Source organism: Canis lupus, chromosome 3 (assembly GCF_003254725.2).
Source record: "Canis lupus dingo isolate Sandy chromosome 3, ASM325472v2, whole genome shotgun sequence".
Lineage (NCBI taxonomy): Eukaryota > Metazoa > Chordata > Mammalia > Carnivora > Canidae > Canis > Canis lupus.
The window spans coordinates 49,302,909-49,324,123 of record NC_064245.1 but is presented as its reverse complement, the minus strand read 5'-3'; the positions used below and the strand labels follow the sequence as shown (position 1 = coordinate 49,324,123).

At 41.4% G+C, this 21,215-nt stretch overlaps 1 protein-coding gene across 16 annotated transcripts in view; it reads right to left on the bottom strand.

Annotated features, from left to right (window-relative positions):
• The window catches only part of AKAP13 (A-kinase anchoring protein 13), a 321,113-nt gene that overhangs the window by 34,688 nt on the left and 265,210 nt on the right, over positions 1-21,215 (bottom strand). For all 16 annotated transcript variants that reach the window (XR_003132759.3, XM_025438509.3, XM_025438510.3 and 13 more), the window contains 2 exons: positions 15,998-16,166; positions 1,384-1,451 (listed from right to left, as the gene is read on the bottom strand). Coding sequence is in view for 15 of the 16 variants with exons in the window: in XM_025438509.3 (XP_025294294.1) it covers positions 1,384-1,451; positions 15,998-16,166 (237 nt within the window). In the remaining variant the exon portion in view is untranslated. The remainder of the gene's footprint in view (positions 1-1,383; positions 1,452-15,997; positions 16,167-21,215) is intronic.

Here is a 21,215-nt window from a genome sequence, read left to right as displayed (position 1 = left end):
AAGGAGGCAAGGCCGGGGTTGGGGGGAACCTACACATCCTGTTGAGGAAGCAGCAGCCTCTCAGCCCCCGTGGATTACCACTTTCTATCCATCTGCCCAACATTCAGGGACCTAGACAACCAGACTCTGTGCTGGATGCCTCAGATCTATCAACGGATCAAACATTCCTGACTTGAGACTGCTTGGCAAGTTTGGTGCTTACATTCTAGTGGGGGGGAAGGTGCAGATTACACAAAATAAATGTAGTAAGTAGATACAAGCTGTTAAATAGAGACTCTGAGAAGGTGAGAAGTACTATGGAGAGTAGGAAAAAAGAGCAAGGTGAAAACGGAGACTGCTGGGTAAGAGGAAATAACCAGGGTTGTGAGATCTTCCAATTTTCCTTTTTTGAGGTCATCCAATTTTTTTTTTGAGGTCATCCAATTTTTAAAGGAGAAATTAGAATCTAAATTGATATGAAATGTGATTTCTTCAAACAACTGCATCAACAACAAATACTTCCAGAGCCAAACAAAATTTACATCCCCAGCCTGATAAAATCTGGGGTACAGAAGTGTATCGTTTTTACACTCATTCAGACTTGTAGCATCTGCATCATCTGGGAACTGACTAGAAATGCAAATTCCCGGGCCCCACCCCAGGATGTGCAACCCGGGAAGAGGGATGCAGTAAGTGGTCTCTCGCAAAAGTCTCTGAGGGGACTCTAATGCACATTCATCCAGGTGTGAGGCCACTGCACTACGTAATGTTTGCTTACTGGTAAAGTGCACACCATACTAAGTATCATGTAGATGGAGCTGGAGTGCTTTCCTGACAAGGACAGAAGGACATTTATTTATGGGTGACTACAACACTGAAAACCACGGAGGCTACTTAGAAGGTAGGCCCCCAAACCCTCCCTCTTTAGGGCCACTTGGTAGGTGGTGCCCATTATTACACAGCATGCACCTCCCGGGCAGACACCTTCCACTCACTTCCTGTTCTTGTGTCACATGACCAGAGACAAGTGCTCTGTGACCCATGGACAAAAGTGCTGCCGGGCAGGCCATGTCAAACTCTCACACTCCTCAGCAGTCAGAGCACCTGAATGCCACCTGCTGCCCTCAGGGTGGCCCCAGGGGAGCCGGGTGTGTGAACAGCAGAGCAGGCCTGCACACACAGTTAAGAATAAAACCACTTTAACAACGACACAGGGACATTAGAAACTCAGAGATGTGTATTTAACACGGAATTCTGAAAGCATTTTCTTTTCCAAAAGCCTCAGATACCCGAATGTGTTAAGAAACTCGGTGGCCTTAGAGAAAAATTGTTTGTTTTGGTCTCAATGATCACAATAAACAAAAACCCCAACTAGGACTCTCCCCATTCCGAGTAATGTCTTACCTTCATTTTGACCTTTGCACAGGAGGCCAGGCTTTCTCTACAGCCTTTGTGGACAAAAGCACTGCAACCTGAAAAACAAGCAAAGCCCCAGGTGACTTGGGCCAAGCAAACAGATCTTAGACTCTGACTTCCCAAGTGAAGTCACTTGCATATCACAATGCGGCTCTAACTGGAATTACACACTGCAGTCCCCTTCCAGAAAGCAGGCGTGTGATGTCATGGGGAGGAGGAGAAATGAGAGCAGATGTGATTTCTGATTAACGGAAACTAGAAGTCTGGAGCTTCTCAGGCAGGAAGCTGAGAGGCAACGAAGCAAAACGACAAGAGAAGTGCCTGCTGTCAACAAGTGAAATCAGAGTCATAGCTAAATCCATGAACAGAGAGCCCCTGACCAGGACCTGGGAAGTACGTATGCTTTTGCCAGAGGCAGAGTGTGAACCTCAGAGTCTACCTGTCTATGTCCTTCTGTTTGGGATCTTATCCACTCTGAGCTTTCTGCAACCCAGCTAGAGTCAGGAGACAAAAGAAAGGTCATCAGAACTACCCCAGGCATACCTTGCAATCTGGACTCAAGATAAAGTGGGAGACTTCCAGAAAGATGGAGGGGAGACCACTTCTGTCAAGGACAACCCTTACTTCTTTTCCCTTGGCTCCACAGCCACTGATGTAAAAACTCAGCCCTCTCTGTGCCTCAGAATGGTCGCTGTCAGCTCTTACTGCTGCTATGAAGTCATAAGATAGAACTGTACCAGGAGGCCAGAGGGGAAGCAGAAACAAAAGATCTGTGGGGACAACCAGTGACAAAAGCGTTTCGAGGGGAAGGCTCCCTGAAAAAAAAATCAACCCAACACCACAGGTCCTGACAGCCTCAACTCACTCACTGTGGGCCAAGACACTCTCTTAGCTCACACGTATGGATGTGCGAAGAGGGGAGTGATGATGGGGAGGATAGGACACTAGAATAGAGACTGCCAGAACCCCAGGCCCCAGGGGCCTCTCCCTACAGGACCTTCCTCAACAGTTGCTCCCATGATGTCTCCTTGGTTCACGGATCTCTTTGGTAATACCACCTGTCACACCATACTGTGATGGTCTTACGTTTTTTTCCTCCACGGAGTGCTCTTCTAGGGCAGGGACCCTTCATCTATTGCTTAATCTTTAAGTCTTTCTACCACAGTGCCTAGCTCATGGCTCCTATTCACATGTCTAGTTTAGACCCTGCTAGGTCTTTTTTATCCAAAAGGCAAATGCCCTGATACTACACTGATTATAGAATGTGAAACACCAACTGGCTCTGCGAGTTAGTGTGACCCAAGCAAGTCTGTCCTTACCTCAGTTTCCCCATCTAGTAAATGAGAGGAGGGTCTACTTTCCCCCAAGTTCCTTCAGCCTGTGATTCCCTAAGACTCTTTATGTTACATCTCTTGAAAAAAGGGTTAATTTTTCAAAGTGAGTCCCACTGGACTGTCCCACAAGGTTCATGCAGCCGAAGATTTCAACTTCTGTGTCATCTGAATTATCAGTAGGGTAGCCCCAGCCACCTAGTATGTTACGTTCAGGGAAGGGCCTCACCTGGAGAGTCTTGACAGAGGCCACCACTACCCAGAAGCTATCACGATATCAGGATATCAGGCTATCACAAAAGCTATCTGCTTTTGTCAACAGGATGGCCCACAAAGCTGGAACTAGTCTGGAGTCCTAGGGGTGGGGTAAGGCTTTATTCTGGGCCTTTTGCTCCTAGGCCTGCCTCTGTCCCCTGTCTAGCTAACCTCTTCTAGCTCCACCCCATGTGGCATTCATGGTCTGGCCACCTTTCTGTTAACACACCTGAAGAGTCATCTAAGCTCTTCTACCAATGGCAAAACAAGGTGAGGCTCTCCTGGAAAGGGCTCATGTTGGCATCAACAAGAAGAAATACTGGAAGGTTTTAACTCATTCTTGCCCCCCATTGCATTCTTCTCCAGGAACAGACTGCAAGTTAGTGATTTGGATGCCATGCTTCTTATAATTTCTACCGTCTGTGGTCATCTCCATGAAAGTGGTGAAGCTACTCTAGAGGTCGGCAGTGAGAGAGAGCTTATGTACTACTCAACAGGAATGCCGGGATTTCTCGGCAATGTCCCTTTCTGGGCATAAGGAGGCCTCTGCAGAAAGAGACCCCTGGGGAGTGACTCATTCTAATCAGCAAAAGTAAACACTTTGAGGATGTTTCTCTAAAGAACCGGAAACCACTGGCCGTCATTAATTTGTCCAGTTCTCTGTGACTTGAAAATACAGATCAATTTTGATAAAGAAAAAAAAATTGATAAAGAAGTCATTGTTTACTACTGAGAGAAAAAGTAGAACCACAAATAGAAATCCATGTAACTCCTGAGATACCGATGTGGCTATGCCCCTCTTCGTATCATGCAATGTAACTCCTGTTCCAGGATCTAGGCCCCTGTGAAGCTTGGCTGAAAACTTCATGCAGTTTAGGAAAGGCCAAAGAACCAATAGGTGGGCTAGACCATATGTCTTTATTGATTTGTATTTAAAAATTGTTTTTGCCACTCATTTCCCAGAAACTCTTCAATGGCTCCCCATCATCTTTAGGATAAAGCTCAAATTTCTTCCTTGGCTTGATATGGCCTGCCTGTGAGCCCTGAACAAACAGTCTTTTGTGCTTGTGTCCCTTCTCCTGACTGGTCAGTGCGACTCAGCTCTATGTAGTCCTCTCTGACTCACCCAAGGAAGAAAAGATCCCCCCACCTCTGTACTTCTGCCATTCCCTGCTTGCCTCCATTATGATACTGTACTATACGGGCTGTACTGTCCCACTGGATAGAAAACTCCTTGAGCGAGTCTCACTTTGTCTTTTACAATTTTTAGATCTCTATCCCTAGTTCCTGGCCCACAGTAAGCACTAGATGTCTGAAGAGGGGACAGAGGTGGGTGGGTGAGCTCCACTGCTGGACCTACAGCAAAAGCACACAACACAGTTGTGGAGACAAATTCCTACAGTCATTTTCCAATGAGAAAGGAGCATTCTCCCATCTGTACACTATCCTTACTCGGGGTGCCTGCCACACAGATGCTGGGAAGTATGGAGCCGCCCTGTTCCAAAGGCCTAGCTGACTCATCATCTCTTCCATACATAGACTTCAGAGCTCCCCTCGCCATCTTTCCTCTTTCACGAATCCCCACTCAGCTGAAATGTTTCAAATACCTGTTCTTTAATCCTATTCCTCTTTCTTCCCTCTTAGAGTCTTGCTTAGGAGAACCTCTCGTTTGCTCCCTTCTACTTAAACAAAATACGCTTTACAATATAGGAGATAAGTATATGAGGAAACTAACAAATCCATATCAAGGACAAGGAAAACCATACACTTTGAAATGAAATTAAATGTACTGCCACACACAATAACTGCATCTTGAAAGTGTTAAAGATTTTTCATAAAAGACAAAAGCAACAGAAAAGTTGTACAGAACATGAACAGGCCATTCACGACACAAAACAGTGCTTGATCTCTCTAGAAATCAAGGAAATGCAAACTGAAACAGAGAAATACCATTTTGTGTCCAACTGGATTGGATAAAAGTCTGCCAATTCTAGATACTGGTGAAGAAATGGCGGTGTAGGAACTCTCAGCATCTGCCGAGGGTCTAGAAAGTTGGTACCTTTATTTTGGAGAGTAATTTGGCAACATGTGATTAAGCTGACAATGTGCCCGCTTTATGACTTAGCGATTCCGCTGGTGTACATACAAGTACAGGAAGACATACATACATACAGGCACAAAGGGATGTTCCCTGGAGTCCTACTTACAGGAGAAAGAAATTGGAAATGACCCAACCAACTTAGTAGTGGGACAGATTTGATATATTCATAAAATGGAATACCATACAAGAGTTAGAAGTCAATCATCTAGATTAATCAGTTTCAATACTCTGGATCCTCTAGGGATGTGTAGATTTTACAGAATGAGACATACTGTAGGATACCATTTATATAAACTAAAACAAACTAAATGTTGCTTACACCGGAAATAAAATTATAAAATACAGATTATGTATACACTAAATTCATGACAGTGCTTATCCTTGAGGAGGGAGAAAGAGGGTTAGGAAGGGAAATACAGGGGGATTAGACTTTAATGGTTTATTTCTTCAAAACTGAAAAATAAACTGAAGTAATATAACCAAATGTTACTACTTTTTCATGTTGACTGGTGAGTACACAGGTGTTGTTACATTATTAATGTGTTGTTACATTATTAATGTAGAGCTTTGAACTAATATTTTAAAAAACCAAGACCCCATTATATTGCATTCCAATATCCTCCAAAGTTCCTTGGATTTTCTTATAAACATTTCCTTATCATTTAAAAAAGTCAATCATAGTTGAGATAACTTAAAAAAAAACAATTTTTCTTTTTTTTTTCTAGTTCACTTTTAGTTTTTTAAAATTTAAATTCAACTAACATACACACTGTATTATTAGCTTCAGAGGTAGGGAGTTCAGTGATTTATCAGTCTTATGCCACACCCAGTGCTCATTACATCAAGTGCCCTCCTTAATGTCCACCACCAATTACCCCATCCCCTCACCCACCTCTAGTGACTCTCAATTAAAAGCAATTTTTCAATCAGCTTCTATGGTTTTCTATTCCAGTTACAAAAGTGCATTTTCTTCTCTCCTTCAATGCAAATCAATACTGTTTTTCATCATCTATGGGCACCAGGAGGTGGGATTTGCCACTAATTCTGATCTACAAGAGACAGCTTAACCACAAGAGTTAGTACACTGGGACATGACCTGTCTCCAGAGAACATTCTGCCTATGCCTTTCTCCCCAATCATTTCTATCACCCGACAGAATTAAGCAAAGGCGATTTTGAAAGAGGTGGTGTCATCACTTTTCACAGACTTCAGTAATATTCAAGTTCTCAGGCCAGTGTTGGAGATTTAAAAGACAACTCCAACTGATGAATCACACACGCAGATATAACACTAAAATGTACTTCTAGGAAACACCTCTTCATATACATTCCCTTTTTAGTGGAGACAGGCCCCCAAACCTCTAACCCAGCTGAAATTGGAATGTGCTGATGGGATCATAAGTCTTGGTGATAAATAATTCTCATGGATGTCTGCCTAACATACTCAAATACCTACTTGAAAAACAGTCAACTTGTTACCAAGTTGTCCTGGACTTGGTTGGCAGTCACAGTTTTAGTGGTGTGTGTGTGTGTGTGTGTGTGTGTGTGTGCGCGCTTTAGAAACTCTGGCCCCTCTGACATCAGCCAAAGTCACGTTAAAACTTTATTTTTGGTTTTGGAACACAGATAACTACCAAGAACAGAAGAACCAAAGACAAATCCAATATATTGTCAGGCTTTCTGTCACAAACCATACCATGTTGTTAGGGAGATCAAAGAACTATTTGGCCTTTTATTATTTATTTATTTAAAAGAACAAGATTTCCTTATAGCAGTAAGCAATATACCTTCATTTTTCAAAGCTATTCAAAAAAGTCTCAGCACAGTGGTTTATGAGAACAGAGCCAACTCTTAATTAGATTTCTCGAACTTAAATGCAAAAAGCCCAGCCTTCAACAACTTCTTTTTTTCTACAAGGAGGCAACAGACAAAAGAATGTGAAGGAAAACTCACGTAACTGGGAAATATCATCTGTTGTTTTTTTTTTTTAACCTCTGCCACCAACTGCCACAGATCTGTAGTGAACTGTTGTTATATGTGACACGTTGTTCTCTTTCAGCAGAAAACCAAAAACCAGCCAGTTTCAAGAAAAAAATCCCCTTTACCAAAGGGTAAGAGGACTGGCCCTGCTGAATGGAGCTGGAAACAGAGAATGGCAGGGGTACAAGGACTGCCACAAATGGAAGGATTCACCTGTTTGAGCTACGTTCTGAAGCGAGGGACCTTCCCGCCCTATGTCACTGATCATCCTTAGGGAAAATGCCAGAACTTCTGCCTCACAGATGCATGTCTGAGCAGTAAAACTGATGTAGGGAAAATTCTCTGATCTTTCTCAAGAACAGGCTGAAGGGTTCCCTTTAAGGAAACTTAAGGGAAGGGTGCAACTGCTTCCTATCATTTCAACCCTAAGCCAGGAAACTAAAACTAAAACGAACGACAGTGGAAACAATAACAAACCATTTCAGTATGAGTTCAGAAATACATGGTCCAAAATTCTTTCTACAACTTTTTTTGTTTAAAATCTCCGGGGAGTGTGAAACATCGTGGTCTGGACTGATAGAGCTTATTAGCTACAAGGCACGTAAAATGTTCTTTGTAGCTGGTGTAATAACCACAGAGCTGATGTGCTGAACAAGAGGAAAGCCACAGACAAGAGCCTCATCATCTTAGCCAAAGGGCTCATGAACAGCATTTCTCGTAAGAACACTGGTAAACAGAATGCAACAAAAGTGCTCTGCTTGAGTAAGAACCAATTCACTGATCAGGCTGTTCTTTTATCCTTTTCCTTAAACGACAAATTTCTTGTTTTTAATCAATTATGTGTATTTTACTCTCTCATGTAAGTAATGAACTCCACCTGCCAGAAACAGTAGAGCTGCCTTCCCAGATAAAATCCAAAGCAAACTCTGACCATCATGCACTTTCTAAACACTGGTTCCTACTTAGAGTGCAGCTGATCTACTTGTTTATTTTTTTAATCAAGAGAAACAACCTATCACAAAAGTACTTAGAAGCTGCTAACACAACAGAAAATAAATCAATAATAACCTCAAGATCATCTTACATCTGTTTAAAGCAAACAAAACAGAACCACTGACAAGATCCAAAACCCAAATATAATGAATTCCTTAATCTGAAGGACTCCACCACTCATTCCAAAGATCAAATTATTTGTGGCAGCTGGAAAGAACAGCTGATATTTCAAGGGCTTTACATAGCCCAAGAAGAAAGAATTGGAAAAGACACTCTTTCCTTTCCCCATTAAAGCGACCTAATAGCCAAACAAGAGTCGAATAATGGCTCTTATTCGAGAAAAAAGACCTGTCAGGTTTCTCCTAAATTAAATTACTTCAAAGTAGTCCTGGCAGGGGGCTTTAGCCTTGGTTTTCATTGTTTGTTTTCTCTCCCTAACCTCAGTAGACTGCAAAGAGCTATATATGGAGACTGTTTCCAGTGCCTGTGACCAGGACCATTTCCACACAAGTCCACATAAAGGAATCCAAGCTTTCATCCAGAATTAGGACTCACTTCAGACCGGCCCAGGTGTATTCCAGTGGAGTCAAGAGCTGTAGATGCATTTTAAAATGTTCTATCCTGTTGAATTGCTTAGTATATGCATGCAGAAGGATATGTTAAAGGGACTAATGACATTTGGAAGACTGGCACCCATCAGTATCAGCCACCATCATCCATCAGTACGACAGGCTATGTGGTTGATCTTCCCATATCATGACTCAAACCTGACTGAGCAGGCACCTGGGTGTAGAGGCTCCAGGAGTCAGCAAGGAAGGTTACGTTAAACCAAAAAGGAAAGCTATCAGGAAGTAAGTGATTAACTGGAGGGATGCTATGTTTCCTGAGACTCCTGGAAAGATCCTGAACATGGGAGGGGATGGAGAAAAGGGAAAAAAAGATTCTGAATCTCCAAATTACTCATATTTTCCACTTCCTGCTAAGATAACAGATGGTGCTTCACACAACATAAACATTCATTGCAGGCCCTGTTCTTCAGGAAGCTGGGGAGAATCAGTTGATTACTTTTGCTCCTTTGGGAAAATGACTACACACTGTTCCTTTGCTTTCAAGCCCTGATTTTTTTTTTTTTTAAATTAGTGGTTAGCTGCACACTGTCATACACACATCTAATGCCACCACCAAATGGTGAGCCTATTTCAACACTTCCTCAGAGGTGATACAAAGCTGCAGTGGAGGCAGGGAGCTCTGAAGTTTCTGAGGTGGAGTGGCATGCAAATTAAACATGGATTTTTGAAACTTAGGTGCAGATGAGGGTAACAATCAGGCCCTATCAAACTGTTCCTTTTTGCTGAGTGATTCAGTTGAAACTTCAAAAATATTCTTTTTCCTTGTTTTTGCACAATAGGGAGAACTAGTAAAATGTGACATTTTCGCTAGATCAAGCTATTGCCATAAATCAAAGGGTTTATCATCCAGCTGAGGGTGTTCTGATACTCCCTTCCCCTGACAGATCCTCTAAACAGAAAAGACTCTAGTGATGACATGCTGGACTCCATGAAATAATTTGCTTCCAGAAGAAATAGTTAAGCCAAAAAAGTTCAATATAGAAAAGTCCCATCCGCTTATAAACATGGTTAGCATAAAACGAGTAGCCAATCTAGGATTTTACTGGTTTTCTTCTTTAAAAGGTCTTAAGTCAAATATTGTATAGGGCCATCAAATATGTAAACTATTTAGGACAGGTTTTTGAGTTACAATTTTAACGTTTACTTTTAAAGTCAGTAAATGAAAACAATGAATTCTTTTTTAATAGATCCAAAAATCAGAAATCAGAGGTGCCTAGGACAGTTGTAATTTATGAAACTACCTTGGCATCTATTTTACTCCTGTATTTTGTTTTGCATACACAATATAGAAGATATCCTCACATTCACACAGATAAGTAGGTTCCAATATTAGAAGTTTAAAAAATGGCTTTCTTTGCAATCACATTCTGTTTTTCAGTTAATTGGAGACCAAAGGAAAAATGCAAACAAGCAGGTAGGGTGATGGCTAAAGTTAATATGTTGATGTTAAAATGTGGTTAAATTTTTGAGCATGTGGATTTTTTTTTTTTTTTTTTTTTTTTAATTGGTGTTCAATTTACTAACATACAGAATAACACCCAGTGCCCGTCACCCATTCACTCCCACCCCCCGCCCTCCTCCCCTTCCACCACCCCTAGTTCGTTTCCCAGAGTTAGCAGTCTTTACGTTCTGTCTCCCTTTCTGATATTTCCCACACATTTCTTCCCCCTTCCCTTATATTCCCTTTCACTATTATTTATATTCCCCAAATGAATGAGAACATATAATGTTTGTCCTTCTCCGACTGACTTACTTCACTCAGCGAGCATGTGGATTTTTAATGCAGGTTTAAAATTAGTTTAAAAAATACGTATAGGGATCCCTGGGTGGTGCAGCGGTTTGGCGCCTGCCTTTGGCCCAGGGCGTAATCCTGGAGACTCGGGATCGAATCCCACATCGGGCTCCCGGTGCTTGGAGCCTGCTTCTCCCTCTGCCTGTGTCTCTGCCTCTCTCTCTCTCTCCGTGTGACTATCATGAATAAATAAATTAAAAAAAAAAAAAAACGTATACATTCAAAAATCTATAGAGCTTCCAAAACAGTCCTACAAAAAAACATTCTGAAAACCACTGCCCTATCAGATTATTTAATTACTACGCAGACTTGTGGCTGATAAGTCCACAAGTCTCAAATCTCCTACATTTAGTTTTTCCTTGTCAGTACCAGAACCCACACAAATGATTCTACATGGGTTGCTGTGGTGTCCTTAGGCCACAGAAGCTTCCAAGAGATGTCTCAGACCCTCTTCTTCAGGGAAAATCCTAGCGCACACTATTCCAAACAGTGTGAGCAGTTCCGCAGTCTAGGAAGACTGGCCGTGCTTCCTCATGGAGGAAGCCCAGCAAAAGAGAAATTCTATTTATGTTTAACAGGAAGAGATATCGAAAAAAGAAAAAAGGGCTCAGGACACCTGTGGTTAAAAAAAGTGCATTCTGCTACATTACAGCAGATATTTCTGCTATCTGACAAATCAATCTTGTGCCAGCTGCAGGTTTAATTCTGAGTCATTATAGTCTAATGTAGGCTAAGAATTAGTATAGCCAAGGAGGGTAAAATTCATTTGCTTTAATCTAGAAAAAAATGTTATTATTATTATTATTATTATTTTAAAGATTTTATTTATTTACTCATAGAGACAGAGAGAGAGAGGCAGAGACACAGGCAGAGGGAGAAGCAGGCTCCAGAGAGCCTGACGTGGGACTCGATCCAGGGTCTCCAGGATCACGCCCTGGGCTGCAGGCGGTGCTAAACCGCTGCGCCACCGGGGCTACCCCAAAAAATGTATATTAAAAACCAATGGCACTATAAGATAAAACATTTACTGAATATAAACCAGACTATTTTTTTCAATCTGAATTTAAATTGAAAAGTTGTCTGGAGCCAGTCATGGCAGGAGTCATCCAACTACTATAACCACAAATCAATGGTTTTCACTCTTTCCTACAGGACAAAGGAAAAGATTCTTTGGGTCTTACTTCAAAGAAAATTTGCCATCTCTTTTGTCCTTAACTCCTTGGTATTATTTCACATCACATTTCAGTACTGAGAGTTTGTAGAATCAACTACACTGCTTCTTATTCGAAGCAGGTACTGTCAGTTAACAGTCAAAGAGCAACTCCTGAGTCTTCTGTCAAGCTGTTTTCTGGTATCATTTTGCTCTTTGTCCATGAAGTTCCTGAATCAAATATCAACATATTTTGTTCTTTCATCAGAGTTCAGCTGACAACCAGAAACACCCTTAAAGTTATCAGTGATCCAAGGTTCACATTTCGTTTCTGCTCATACCACCAATATGTAAGTATCGTCTTCAAAGACTCAAAGACAAGAGAATAAAATAAAAATTTAAGTCTCCCTGATCTCTTGTCTCTTCCTTTAAATTGTGAACAGTTTGGGGTACATCCTTTTAAATATTCTTGCATATTTACATTAACAATGACTGTTCACTTGTTTTCTGTAAATTCAGATCACACATACAGTCCTTATTGTCTTTTCAACTTATCAAAGTGCCTTGGAGATCTGTTTGTATCTGCAGAGCTATCCCAGGCACTGGCAAATGTGGTCTGTGGGCTGAATTCAGCCCATATCCATTTTGTGAATAGTTTCACAGAACATAGCCACATTCACTTTTTCTGTCTTGTCTAGGGCTGCTTCTGTGCTCCAGGGGCAGAGTTGAGCAGCCACAACAAAGATCTGCAAAGCCTAACACATTTTCTGCCAGTTCCTCTACAGAAAGAGCCAGCTGACCCTTGATCTATTCTTTTTAGTATCAGCTCCAAATTTCATCTAATGAATATACAATATCTTATTGATGGATATTTAGTTTCTTTAAATTCTTCCACATTTCGAATAATACTGCAATGAGTAGGTACCAAGGTTTATATTTTTATTTATTTTTAAAAATATTTTATTTATTTGAGAGAGAGAGAGAGAGAGACACGCACAGAGACACAGGCAGAGGGAGAAGCAGGCTCCATGCAGGGAGCCCGACATGGGACTCAATCCTGGGACTCCAGGATCACGCCCTGAGCAGAAGGCAGGCAGTCAACTGCTGAGCTACCCAGGCTTCCCCCAAGGTTTATACTTTCAGAACTCTTCTCAAAAGCCGCTTTGTAAGCAGCCTGAGAAAGGTGCCACTCATTATTTTAACTGTTGGAAAGAAAGGACAATTACATAATGTGACAGAAGTGCTGAATATTGCTACAATGGCAATCACATTACAATATATAAATCTATTAATGTGTTTGCACATCTTATCTTTACACAATGTTATACGTCAAACATATTCAGTTGGGAAAAAAAGGTGCCTGGCACAAACTGCTGCTCAATAAATACTTCCTGACCAACGGCTTCTGAATGAACCAAAATACCAAACACAGCACTGTGCAGAGGTAACTGGTCTGTGTTAAAGAATTTCACTTAAGAGAAGGAACTCAAATTCATAATTACTGACGGTTAAATGTAAAAAATAAAGTCAGTCTGCAGTCATGAGTTCCTAGAATATTCACCCAGCTTTCCCTTTCCTAAAGCAGGTGACAGAGTGGAAGTCATTTTCTTCCTTTGTAAACAAACAGAAATCACAACAGTCCAGTGATAGTGCAGAATGCAGATGTGTCTGAAAAAAATTTCCACGAAGATCCTTCCAGGGAATATTTTTATTCCTGAAATTTTATTCAATTATTTTTCAAATCTACCCCTTAGCTGTGCTTTTCTTTCATTAGAAATTCTATTCATTTTAGCCTCTTAATAATCCTCAACATCTTTACCTGTCTATGCATTTGCTAACTTCCTCATGGTGGTTTACTTCCTTACGTAGTGTCTTTTTTTTTTTTTTAAATTTATTTAAGACAGATAGAATGAGAGTGACTGTGGGGAGGGGCTGCAGGGGAGGGAAGAGAGAGAATCCCAAGCACGCTCCTCAACCAGTGCAGAGACTGATGTGGGGCTTCATCCCATGACCCTGAGATCATGACCTGAGCTGAAATCAAGAGTGAGATGCTCAACCAACTGAGTCAAGCAGGGGCCCGTGTATTTTTAATTGTAAGCTAAGCTTCAGCTTTAATAGGACCGCTTTTCCCCTCATACGAACCTCTATATAGCCTGTTTTGTCAAAGTGATCCTGTGGTACAGGTCTATATGTGTTTCAGCTGAGGTTCCTTAGGGTTTGATCATTCTCAGATTGGGATTTCATTCAACTGCTTGTGAAAATTTCTTAGTTTGGAGTATGGATGGTGTGAATTTGGACCCCAGGTTATATATGATGCAGAATTCTCACTAGAGTCTTGGGAGGAGGCAAGTCTCCTTGCTGCTCTTTAGCATAGGATGAGCTCTTTAGCAGTATAGGATAGGTCAAGTATGTAATTCTTGCATTAACTACATATATCCTGTGCAAGTAGGCTACAAATGTTTTAATGATACATGAACACACTACATAGTGCTTGGTGACTACTACCCTAGGCAACCAAGTCCCTCAGGACCAAGGAGCTGGGTCAAATGGCTAAAGAACTAACCACAGGACATTCAACTGGTGTCCCAGGGAAGAGCCTAACAGAACCTGGGCCCCAAAATAAACATGGAGGAGTCAATAGACAGTGGTGGCCTCTTGTTTCCTAAAGGTCACACAAACTTACCACTACACTGGAACATTCCATTTCCTGGTGAGTCTCACATGGAGGACATAAATGTGTGACATTTGTCCCCAGGGGTGCATAAAGGTTTTGACAAGAGCTCCTCCCACAAGGTAGTTTTTTTTTTTTTTTTTTTTTAAAGGACAATACAACAGGGCAGCCTGGGTGGCTCAGCGGTTTAGCGCCACCTTCGACCCAGGTCGTGATCCTGGAGACCTGGGATAGAGTCCCATGTCGGGCTCCCTGAGTGGAGCCTGCTTCTCCCTCTGCCTGTGTCTCTGCCTCTCTCTCTCTGTCTCTCATGAATGGATAAATAAAATCTTAAAAAAAAAAAAGGACAATACAACAAATAGGGCTGCAGACAACATTTGGTATAGAATATATCCACAAAAGTCATCTTAAAAGACTGATGATAAAGCCAGTCATTCAAAAAGTCATGACAGCTGTGGTACCGACAAGCTGGACTGTGGGTTGTGTGCTACCTTGACTCTGACTCAAGAGTGAATGAGGGGAAATCATTTTTGCAGTAGGTCTGAGTCTGCTCAAACAAGCTTCCAAACACTTCAAATTCCAGGAAGTTAATTATTTCTGGTAACAAGTCACTTGGGACCCTCCACACAAATGACTGAAAACAAGACCATATCACAATCGTCTCAATCACACACTGTCTGACGTGGTTATAGGTGCCACACAGTGCCAATAACCTCAGCCTCCTGGGAGAATGGATCTCCAGACTGGTTGCTTCTGGCCACGAGCAGCCTCACTGATTCACCGTGGGGTGCGCTGCAAGTATCTCTACCTTCCATCTATCCAACAACAGTGTTTTTGAGACAAGGGCCTTAAAGCAGAGCCTGTGGGCCAGATCCCTCTCATACCTATTTCTGTAAGGCCCATATACTACAAACGATTTTGACATTTTTAAAAGATTGGAAAAAATATATTTTATGACACATGAAAATCACATGAGATTTCAGTTTCACTGGCTATCAGTGAACTTGTATTGGAACACAGCCATGCTCCCTGGTCTGCCTCTGTACCATAATGGCAGAGCTCAGTATGCCTCGGCTGCCTCTGCACAATAATGGCAGAGCTCAGTACTATGCAGGGAGCATCCAGCCCACGGAGTTTAAGATTATCTGCGAGTGGTCCTTGATGAAACACTCCAGCCATCCTCTGCCTCAGAATATCTTATCAAAATCAGGAACTGGGCTTAGTTAACAGACTTGGCTTTAAGGTGGTTTTAAGCAGGTCAGCAATAGGCCAGTGTGGGACCTGCACATGAAAGTACTTTCCTTTGGCAATCACCATGACCTGATGTTGGTAAATGGCTGAAGTATCCACCCAAGTCCCAGAGTAAACAATGAACACTTAGGGCCTGACCATAAGGGCTGCTGCATAGCTTTAGGGTATGAGGCTAGGACGCCCGTTCGATGCTGACACAGACTTCTGGGACAGGCAGGGGCTTAGGGACAAGAGAACAGAATCTAACAAATTGGGTCTCTCAGTAAAAATGTACAAGCTGTATGTTCTACATCTAGAATTGATGATATACAGGATGTTTAAAAGCAGACATGATAGGCTGACCTTTCCACACACACCAGGAAGGGACACGGGGTGAATGGATGGGAAATCTAGAATGAGCCATCCTGAGCCAAGAGCACTGTGCATCACAGGAAGAGGTGTGTTGCTTACCTGCACACGTGTAGGCATCCTTGCTGGTGAAAGGCTTCACGCACTGGCTACAGCTGATTGGACCCACAACAGGAATGGGACTGAAAGTGTGCCCGTTGATGGTCTTCTTGTCCTTCTCCTTCAAATCTTTCTCCTTCTCCTTGATTTTCTCTTTCTCTTTTTCCTTTTCCTGCCAAAGAAAAGAACCAACAGTTAATTGAACACCAGGTAGCCCCCTCTTACCTGGGCACCCAGGTGGCAGGGGGTCAACAGTGGGTGGTGGTGAACTTTTTGGATGATAGTTAGCAGCATGGTCCTAAACAGTGGTTTTTGTAAGTTATGAGCATTCAAGATGTATTAGAAATGCTACAGAAAGACCAGGCAGACTAGGCAGTTCTGTTGGTGGCTTGCTCAGCAGTGTTTACACCGATGGACAAAACATCCCAGGACAAACACTGGGAAGAACTTTCTGGAACGGGAGGAGAAGACTCTGGGGTGGCCATGAACCCTTCTCAGCAAGCCCAACCATGACCCATGGACCAAGCAAGCACCAAGGTGAGGGCCAGCTGCTAGGGAGCAGAAAGGTTGGAGCCATTCTCAGATCAGCCTGGGGGAAAGGGAAGACGATGGGACAGCAAGGAAGCATTAACTGTTCCCCACATTCATAAATATTGTTGTTGTAATCTAAAAAAATTCCTGCAAAATGGGCCTCCCTTAAGTTTGTGATCATGACAACTACTAAACACCTTACACTTGAATCAACACCTTCTATGTATGTTACTGCATCTGCCTTTGTAACTCTGAAGCGGGCAGGGTAGGCATCATGTTTCCCACTGTACAACTGAGAAGATTACAATTATAAACATCAGCTATGATTCTGAACAGCTGCTATGTGCCAAGCACAGCAGCAGGCAACTTACACGTATCTTCTCCTAACAACCCAATGAAGTAAGTGCTAGTTATTATCTCTAGCACACATTTGAGGAGACTAAGGCTCAGAGATGCTGAATATTGTATCTGAGGCCACAGGCCAGTAAGTGCTTGTGTGGGAACTAAGATCCAGATCTGGCCGACTCCAAAAGCTCCACTGTCATTCCCTATACTCTACTGCCAAGGGCTGGCGAGGTATGTTGGCTCACAAAAGGTTACATCGGCAGTCAACAAATCAGGTCTCTAGACTTCCTAATGCAGGGCCCATGCACTGTATTGAACTGGTGAGTGATTAAGAAGTCTGATTCACATACAGTCCTTGGTTAACAGAATACATCTAATAAAAATCTAAGAACCGAATTGCCACATTTTAGAACTAGAAAAATTAAGAAAAGAGGGAGAAATACAAAGCATCTCACTTTACAAAACAGGAAACTGTTCTGAGTGATGATCAGTAACCGCTAAAGTAGGTAATAATCTAATAACAATAAAAAGTAGAATTTTTTTCAGATAATTTCTCTTAACTAAATTTTGCTGCAGGCTTCTCGATGCACAAATTGTTAAACTAAAAAGCTTCTGTCTCTTTGCCGGAGAAAGCTAAATATGCTCCAAGAGTTGAAAAAAATCTTCTGTGGCAACTAATGTTCTGTTCTCTCAAGCCTCACAATGCTCATCCAATCTGAATAAATAATACCCTCATCCTTTGCAGTAATCCCAACTAGTTCTTCCAAGGATAAAAATGAAACAATAAATTCCCATTGTCTCTTTCTGTGTTTATTAGAATTTAGTGCTTTAAAGAAGTTAGGCTCTTACCTCCCCATGTTTTGGTCCTATGAGTCTCACTGTTATGAGGGGTACTTCATGAAATCGACCCCATTTTACCGACATGATTCGACCCCCATGCCAGGAAACGTGCTCTCACAGAAGGAGGGGCTCATGCCGGCAGGGCAGAGCTCAGCAGCTTCGAGCTGCCATTAGAGAAGCAGTAAGAGGAAGCCAGGGACTGGTTGAGAAAGAGGAGGGAGGGCTGAGGCTGCTTGTTTCCTTAAGACACGCTTAACTATTTGCATGCTGCCAGCACCGCCAACTACCCTGGCTACAGAGGACACAGGAAATGAGACAAAACCATTCCCCCAAATATAGTGTGTGTGGATGGTGCTTCCGTTGCAAGATGGACACTCTGGAAGTACTGAGGCCAATTTTCTAACACTTAAAAGTGAAGGAACACATCTATTTAAAAAGACTCCTCATTATGTTGAAATTAGTATGCTTCCTAAGAACAATGTTTAGTGAAGTGTGTGGTAAACTTCGCCTGTGGTCAAGTGATGTATCAGCTGCTTTCTCAAGTGTGACTTTTCCACGTTTAACAGCTGGGGAAGCAGGAGCTACTGGTATTTCAGGGACGGATGCAGAAGTAATTATACTAGGGTACTAAGAAGGAAAATGAGTTCTCACTTTCCCAAACCTACTGTTTGGGACAAGCAGGTACAATGATAAGACCAGAGAGCACTCAGGACAATCTGAACACACGCTAAAACAAGCTGCCATGAAGCCACCATCACACTGCATATCTCTGATAAGAGAAGGAATCAGAGGGAGAACCAGATTTAACACAGACTTAAACCTTTGCAAATGTGCTCTAGCTGGCACCTCTGTAAGGCTGATGGGTCTGGTTCTTTTATACAGAGCACAGGCCCAAGGAGGTGGAGCTGGACACAAGTAGTTCTACAGGAATGCAGCTCTTGCCCCCAAAATGCCTACTTCAAGTCTGATTAAGAATTTGTGTAGAATATTTCTGCCCATCTCCTGGTTGTCTGTATGATGAAAGCTCAAAGAAGAAAATCAGTGTGATAAGATAGGTTTAATGGGCTCACTCCACTCCTTCTGTGAGTGGGATCACGGTCACATTACTGTTTAAATACTCTGCAGTAAGTAAACTTACTTAGCAGGAAATGATACTATCAGAAGATACTAAAAGACAAAAGCAGAACCTGCCAGTCTTCCTGTTATACTTCCTGTTTAGGCTTGTCCCCTTTGAAAAAAACATTAAATACATTTAATTACTCATGCCAGATACTGCTAATTTTTAAAAGGACATATGAAGGATCAATACTCAATTTCTCAAATACTCTCTCTCTATACAGATACATATATATATAGCTCAGTGATACATGCAAAATACAATTTTTTTGGCTCCTTAGAATATTCCTTAAGAGTTGTAACATAAATTAATTCTTAAGCACATATAATAGATTAACAGACTAGAAGTCAATAACTATTTTTACATGAATACATACATCATGCTTAATTATAAGGAAAGCAAAAGTTTACAAATTATTCCTAGAGACTTTAAGAATTTACAGGTGGCAATTTAGTGTATCTTCAGTAAATGCTTACATTTTCCTTTAAAAGAAGTAGGAATACTTATATTGTACAACAGGCTAATAAAAGTAAATCAGATGATCTCTAATAGCAGTTCTTTTAAAAATAATTTAAGAGAAGTAAAATTGTGGGGAGCCTGGGTGGCTCAGTCGGTTAAGCATCTGCCTACCTCCAAGTCTTAGGATCAAGCCCCACATTGGGCCCCCAGTTCAGTGGGGAGTCTGCTTCTCACTCTCCCTCTGTCCCTCACCCTGCTCATGCTTTCTCTCAACTGAATAAAAAAATCTTAAAAAAAAAGGAAATAAAATTATTTTCATTAAAAAAACCCTCTAGTGTTAATATCTATAGTAGCATTTTCAATTGTCTTAACATTATGGAGAAATAGCATTAGTCAGCAGTTAAGAAAAACCAGAGTCAGCATTCTCACACTAAGAAAAATTCATTTATTATTCTCATCATTTAGAGAATAAAACAGTGCTGTGCGGTAAAGCTCTACCATAGGCGCTATGGGCAATATTAAGTCAGAGTATTGAACATAACTTTACAAAAGATGTATTGTTCCACTATTCTATTACTATCTTTTGATACATTCACAAAAGTGAGCTATTCTACACAAAAGGTGACTCGATATATTTGGCCAGTGGGGTGCTTTTCTAAACATCTGATAACGTGAAATAATGGCTGCTATCCAGGTTACAGATCTGTAATTTTTAAAAAAGATTATTCTTAATATTTATTAGAGAGAGAGAGAGAGAGAATGCATGCACAAGTGGCGGGGCTCTCTGCTTAGCAGAGAGCCTGATGTGGGGCTCGATCCCAGGACCCCGAGATCATGACCTGAGACCTTTAACTGAGCCACCCAGGCACCCCAGATTCATACTTTTTTGAGGGTTTCTACCACCAGAGGCAGTGTGAGACACCAAAGATCAAATCTTGAAGCCATGTGAGAAAGAGGAACCAGTCTCATTACAAAACAGTGCTGTTGTCTTGGCAAAGGAGATGCTCCGATGCAAAAGGTCAACTGAAATAGCCTCTGCCAGGGAAGACAGACTCTGCTCTCACCATTTCCTTCTTTTCTTCTTTCTCTTTATCTCTACTAGCAAACTCCAGTCCTTTGAGTTATTAAAAAAGTTAAAAAGATATCGTTTAGTAAGATATTGTTTGAGTGAGCATGAAATGAAGTGTACAGACTGCTGGAAGTTAGCCTACGAAGAGGTTATTCAGTTAATATTATCTAGTTCTGTGACCTGAAGCATAGCTCTCTGTGCTTCAGTTGTAAAATAAGGAAGATGGGATGGGACTTTTTTAAAGGTCAGGTTCCAGTTTCTAAGTTTGCTTACACTGTTTTGTTTATGTATGTTTGTATTCCTTTATTAATGCAATCTGTGGTATATTCACTGTCCTACTCTGACAATTAACATCACTGGGATATGGATAGAAAGGGGACTCTCCACTTATTAACCGGTCTCCCAATTGAAGATCCCACATTTAAAAAATAGAGCAAACAACAAAACACATTTGAAAGTATCAAAATAGATAATAAAATTTCTCAAAGTAAAGGCAATGATCTTTAGTTCTTTAGGAGTTTCTTAGCACCTAGCAGAATGCTGAGACTATCTACACAAGTCATTTGATAATAGTTGGCTAATCTTATACTGATTTTTGCAAGGAGATTTGCTTTTGCTGATGCCAACCAGTGTCCAAGCCAGCAGTGATAAGTCAAATAAGGCTCTATTTTAAGCCTTGCTGCCAATATTTAGAACCTTGAAAAGCATTCTGCCCTCTTTAACCTTAATTTTTTAAATTATAAAGTTTTCAGGTTATGTCTGAAGTTAATATTTGCATATATGATTATTCTAGGAACAATTTTCTAGACTCCTTGCATCTTTTCCTAGGTTTTTTTTTTTTTTTTTTTCTGATTGTCCCA